The sequence below is a fragment of the Nestor notabilis genome, unplaced genomic scaffold (genome assembly GCF_000696875.1).
Source record: "Nestor notabilis isolate BGI_N333 unplaced genomic scaffold, ASM69687v1 scaffold22075, whole genome shotgun sequence".
NCBI lineage: Eukaryota > Metazoa > Chordata > Aves > Psittaciformes > Psittacidae > Nestor > Nestor notabilis.
This window is the reverse complement of record NW_009929144.1, coordinates 1-6,005: the sequence shown is the minus strand read 5'-3', so window position 1 is coordinate 6,005 and position 6,005 is coordinate 1. Positions and strand designations below refer to the sequence as shown.

At 48.6% G+C, this 6,005-nt stretch overlaps 1 protein-coding gene across 1 annotated transcript; it reads left to right on the top strand.

The window, feature by feature from the left end:
* Positions 1-68: 68 nt before the first annotated feature.
* Positions 69-5,331, top strand: LOC104400629 (GTPase RhebL1-like; the record flags this gene model as incomplete). The annotated part of the gene is made up of 6 exons (XM_010014860.1): positions 69-151; positions 243-299; positions 371-418; positions 525-609; positions 697-819; positions 5,209-5,331. Coding segments are annotated over 6 exons (519 nt in total), but the record flags the coding sequence as incomplete, so codon positions are not given.
* Between the last annotated feature and the right edge of the window lie 674 nt (positions 5,332-6,005).

Genomic DNA, 6,005 nt, shown 5'->3' with positions numbered 1-6,005 from the left:
GGCGGGGGTTCGGGGCTGCTGGACCCTGAGCCCCCCCTCCCCCCATGCTCCGGCCCTGCCCTCCCCAGGATGAGTACAGCATCCTGCCCCACTCCTTCATCGCTGGCATCCACGGCTACGTCCTGGTGTACCCGGGGACATCCCTGCGGAGGTGAGTGGGGGACATGTGTCCCCTCGGGGTGGGGTGGGGTGTGTGTGGCACTGGTGGAGGGGCAATGCCTGGATCTCCCCATCTCCTCCAGCTTCCAGGTGGTGAAGACCCTTTACAACAAGCTCTGTGAAAGCTGGGGGAAGACGAGGTAGGTGCTGACCCTCCTGGGGTGCTGGGTGTCCAGGCTGGGCTGGACCCTCACCCTCCCCATGCCCGCAGTATGCCTGTAGTGCTGGTGGGGAACAAGGCAGACCTGTCCCTGCAGAGGTAAGGGTGCTCTGGGCATCCTGTCCCACTGTCCCTGTCCCACTGTCCCTGTCCCTCCTCCCTGAGGACCTGGTGCCATCCCACCCATCCTCTGCTGTGTCTGCAGCCGGGAGGTGAAGATGGATGAAGGGAAGAAGCTGGCGGAGTCATGGGGGGCAATATTCCTCGAGTCCTCGGCCAAGGAGAGCCAGGTCTGGGGCAGGGGGGGCCATACCCCCACCCGGGGCTGGGCGCAGGGTCCCTGCAGCACTGGGGTTGACATGTCCCCTCGTCCCCAGGTGACCCAGGGGATCTTCATGAAGATCATTGAGGAGATCGACCGGGTGGACAACTCCTATGGCAGATCCACCGGCTGCCAACTGATGTGGCCCACCCTGTGGAGATTAAGGACACGGACTCTGGTGGGGTGTAGACCAAAGACCTTTAGTGCTTTAAAAGCTCACCTTATATATCGCTGCTGAGCTGTCATGCGCTGTTGGACACATTCTGATAGGGTATCGCCCTAGGCGCACGCGGCTCCTGCAGCAGGCTGGTTGGTTGGTTCTTCCTGTCCCCGCGGCCGTGGCTGTGGCCGTGGCTGTGCCAGCCAACTTCCTGCCGACCGCAAGTTCCTTCTGCTTGGTTTTCTTTTGTGAAAGACGAAGGGCCCACTCGTCAAGGTCAAATTCGACCAAACCAGTATTATCTTTACCCACATCTCCCCCTTTTTGCTTTTCTACAATCACCACCTGATGAATCATTCTTTGCATCATATTCTGTAGACAGGCTAACAGACAGGGTATAACAGTGATAATACAGAGAAATATACCTAATACAAATAAGCCAGTTTTAACAATTGATGGGAGCCAGCCACTTAATATCCTGTCTAAGCAAGAGAATTCATCATCTTTTGAAACTTCATGGAGAATCCTAGCATGGTTCCATATGTCTTGGACATCTGTGAGAATTCGCTGTGACTGGTGTATAAAGGCACAACAGCTTTCATTTACTAATGTACAAACTCCTCCTATCTGCGCTGTTATGATATTTAAAGCCAGGTGATTCTGTATAACCACCCTTTTTACAGAATCTATCTCCTGTTGTAACCCCAGAAGTGCATCTGCAGTATTATTGGCTATTATTTCCATTTCAGCTGAAATGTTAATTATAGCTCGTTCCAACCGAACAATCCCCAATGTAGGAACAAGTGCCCTGACAAAGCTATGGAATCCGTTATTATCGTGGGCCAAAGGATTATTGATGCCTCTTTTTTCTCTGACTCTATTCCATGTACCCCTCAATATACCTTGTAAGTGTGAGTGATCAAAGACTTGTAAGAGAGGGGCTAGGATTCCCACGGTACATTCTCCAGTCCAATTCTTTGGTAACTGTTTTCTAGCGTGGCCATCTCCACATAGCCACCAATATTCATCTGGCAGGTTACAAGTAGCATTTATGGCCATGGTTACATTTTACTTCTACCCTACAGGTAATCAGCCCACTGTTGTTTGCATGTGTCATTTGTATAATTCCCTTGCAAGTTAGGATCTGGATGTAGTGTCAGAAGCAGAGCAATTTTTGACTAGTTACCACTTGTCTGGTTTAAGGTTCCTAGGTTCAAGGTGGTTGAAGTATTATATTGAAAGTATAATAAGCTGGTATTGACTATAGTTAATGTAAGAGGCACTCCTTCTAAAGTAACATTTGTGGTGTTGCACCTATCGGGTGTATTGTGTAAGGCATGTGGGTTTAGGTCTGTCCAGTTACTCAAAGGAATGCCCAAAAGTGGGGAGTTAAACTATCTGCCATCCCACAGACCCAACAGTTCAAAATGTTGTGTACTTTGTAACACTTTTGACAAGAGCTATATATGCCTTTGCTTCAAAAGCAGCTTTAACTGCGTTTGCCCCAAAAAAGTAGATTATCATATAATGCCCAAAAATGCCCTTCATTTTTGATGTTGTTTTCTTTTCCACCAAAGTAGTTTTTGACACTGTCTTTTGGTAGTTTTACAATCACTTTCCCAGACCTCCCAGACTTGTGGAATAAGGTGTGATTTTCTACACACCAACTTAACAACCCTCGCTCCCTTGGATTCTACATAATTGCTCTCGAACACGTAAGTCACGATACCAACAACGCTCACAACGATCGCGTTCACATAAGACCCAAGCACGGTGTTTTCCTGTTAAGCAGGTGAGACACGGGATTGCCACTTCCTGCCTATTCTCTAAATGCGCTCTCTCTACATCACAATGATCGCAGTCTAGAGCAAGTGGTCCAAAGGTCCAACTACAGCACACTCCAGCAGGAGTGTGATTTCCACTGGGTGGTGCTCCAAAACCGGGTCAGTTGATCTTATTTAATTCCCACAAATTGACACCAAACCAGTGATGCATCAACCGTCAGTTGAGAGACAAGAGCGGGTGCAATGGGCTGGAATCCACCGCGGCCCCCAATATTTGACAAATGGTGGGACCGTTTTTCATTCCTAAGGTAGCACTGTCCAAGGATATTGCTGCATGGGCGCTTGATGATTAATAGATGGTAAGGAGAAGGCGAACTTTGGCGCATCTTTAGGAGCTAAAGGTATGGTGAAAAAAGTGTCTTTTAAATTTATGACAATTATGTCCCAATTTCGAGGTATAACAGTTGGGGATGGCATGCCAGGCTGTAATGCTCCCATGTCTTCAATTACTGCATTTATTTGTTGTAAGTCATGTAGTAATCTCCATTTACCATTTTTCTTCTTGATAACAAATACAGGTGTATTCTATGGGCTGGTGGTAGGCACAATGTTCCCCTGTTGTAGTTGTTCGTTGACCAGTGTTCATAGGGCTTTGGCCTTTTCCGACGATAAGGGCCGCTGACCTACCCACATGGGCTTCTCTGTAAGCCCTGTGAGATGAACAATAGGCCGAGTTGCAGTGGCCCCTTCTGAAAATGTCAATTTCCGTTGGAAGTGCTAATGGTTACTCCCCAGGTACTAAGAACATCATGCCCCCACAAATTAAGACGAACGTTTACTATAAATGGGTGGATGTTTGCTGCTTGTCCTTCTGGACTGATGACTTGAATGATATGGGTACTTTGTCGAGAGTTAGAACCCCCCCCAGTACCCGTAAGTCCCATACTGACTCGCATTGTATCCTATGTCATCGAGAGACGGGAATAATAGTTACGTCCGCCCCCATGTCTATCATTCCTTTAAGTGAGATATGTTCAGGCTTTGAATTTATATTTCTTAAGCGACAAGTCAAAATGGGCCGATCTGATCTGTGTGGATCTGCTGAGCCCAAAAGATTTGTGGTTCACCGCTGGATCCAAAACCATTATCGCCTCGTGCTATCTGCTCTGCATTTGGTACAGCACCTAAAAAGGGGATTAATTGGGCAATTTGGCTCCATATCCAGGGATGTGAACTGGGGGAGATGGAGTCCAGAGCATGGCCTGGATTTGTCCCATAAAGTCAGAGTCGATGACTCCTGGAAATACAAAAAGCCCCTGGGACGTGGTGCTGGAATGGCCTAACAATAAGGTGCTTAAATTGTTCCCAAGAGGGCCCTGAATCGCAAGGGGAACTGTGTGCACAGCCACAGTTATTGTGGTGCTGGCGGCTGTGGTAACATCCACCCTGGCACTTCCAGCTGTTTTTGCTCTGAGGCTGCCCAAGCCTGTTGAGAGTGATGTTTCGACAGATTTGGGGTTGTGTTGGTTGCCGGAGGCATTTGTGTCTGAGCGTGCCTCCGTTTCTCGCTCGATTTCCCTTTTTCTGGTAATGGCTGACCATTAACATGGAGTTTAGAATGGCACTGGTTGGCGAAATGTCTGCCTTTTCGGCATCGAGGGCAGATTCCTGGTAATTGGGGGTTGGCTACTTGTGCTGTTTGTGAAGCTTGATTGTCTCTTTGGGGACAATTACGTTTGAAATGACCACGTTTACCACAATGAAAGCAGACTTGATTATCTGCTCGCAGGGCTGTAGCTAGTGCAGCGGCAAACACTTTATTATTATAAGTGAGTGAGCCCACCCGATTACATGTTTCAATCATTTCTATGAGAGTGGGGTTTCATAAGGTCCGTAATGATTTTTTACAGTCTTCATTAGCATTTTCCACTGCCAACTTTAACATTAGAGCTTCCTTTGCCTCCAAATGTTCTACTTGTTTTTGAATAGCATCTTGCAGCCTATCTATAAGCTGCATATATGGTTCAGAGGCACCCTGTTTGATGCTTGTGAATGATTTTATTGCTTTTTCAGTGTCCGGGACCTTTATCATGGCTTGAAAAGCAAGATCTGCCGACTGTCTCAATATTTCTGGTGCTAGCCTTGCCTGTAGCTCTGGTGTAGCAATGGGTGCCTCTCCCATAAGCTGTGGGATTCCTGCTCCTACCAGCGGATCTCCTGGATGTCTTCCTAAATTATCTAAAGATGCTGCATTGCAAAGATCTCTCCAATGCGCCTGCCATAATACCTTCTGGGTAGGAGTAAAAATTAAATCGGCTAATGATTGCACATCAAACGGAGTCAACAAATGTCCTTTCATTACATTTTGTAATAAACTTTGAGCAAACGGCGAGGTAAGACCATGTTGAATTATCGTTTTCCTCAATTCCTTGACAAGATCCCACTGCAGAGGCTGCCACTCATTAGGCCGCTGGTTTTGAATAATCACAGGACAAGCCAGGGCCCCAGCAACTCCCGTCTCCCCGTCGGCCGCTGCCTTTTGTCGTAATCGTTGCCAGTGTGCTACAGGATCATAGTTCACTGTGCTTACTGCGCTACCCACAGGAAGCTCATCTCCACTCAGGTCGATGAGTGGTGGATCAGCTTGTTGCTGTACAGGAGCTACAAAACCAAGGAGACAGGGTGGCGAAGTGTGAACCGGCAGATCTATGAGAGGAGCCGTGGGGGAGGACTGGTGCTGTTGTGAAACCCTGCTTTCCAAGCCATTTCCTGACAGGTTCGCTGCTGGCGTGGTGGCTGCAACCGCAGCTGCCTGAGCCGCACCATCTGCCTGAAGTTGTTTTAAAGAGTCCATAACCAATCGCCATGTCATCAGGAGCTTTGTGGCGGTATCATCGCCCTTGGTGGCTGCATCTCACAAAACTTCCCCCCCACTTAGTGCACGTATCTATAAGAAATGCAGTCTGTGCATCTGCTGCTACGCCTTTACTTTTAAGCCAGGCAAGTAGCAAGCAGAGCGTGTGTTCACCATGGACAATTCTGCATTTCTCTAGTATTTTCTTAAATATGTGAACTACCGATTTTTCCTCTGCAGAAATCTGTGATCCCATCTTTATGTCCACAGCCGCTCACCTCGTTCTCGGCGATCAGTTGCCCGGGCTGCAGCTCTTGGTCCCCACTGCTTTGCTTTTCCTTCGGCTGGGCTCTCCACCGGTCGCTCTCGTCACCAGGATCGGGCCCCACGTTGGGCGCCATTTGTGCACATTAAGGACGCGGACCCCGGCGGCGTGTGGACCAAAGACCTCAAGTGCTTTCAAAGCTCGGCTTATATACGGCTGCTGAGCTGTCACGCGCTGCCGGACACATTCTGATAGGGTATCGCCCTAGGTGCACGCGGCTCCTGCAGCAAGCTGGTTGGTT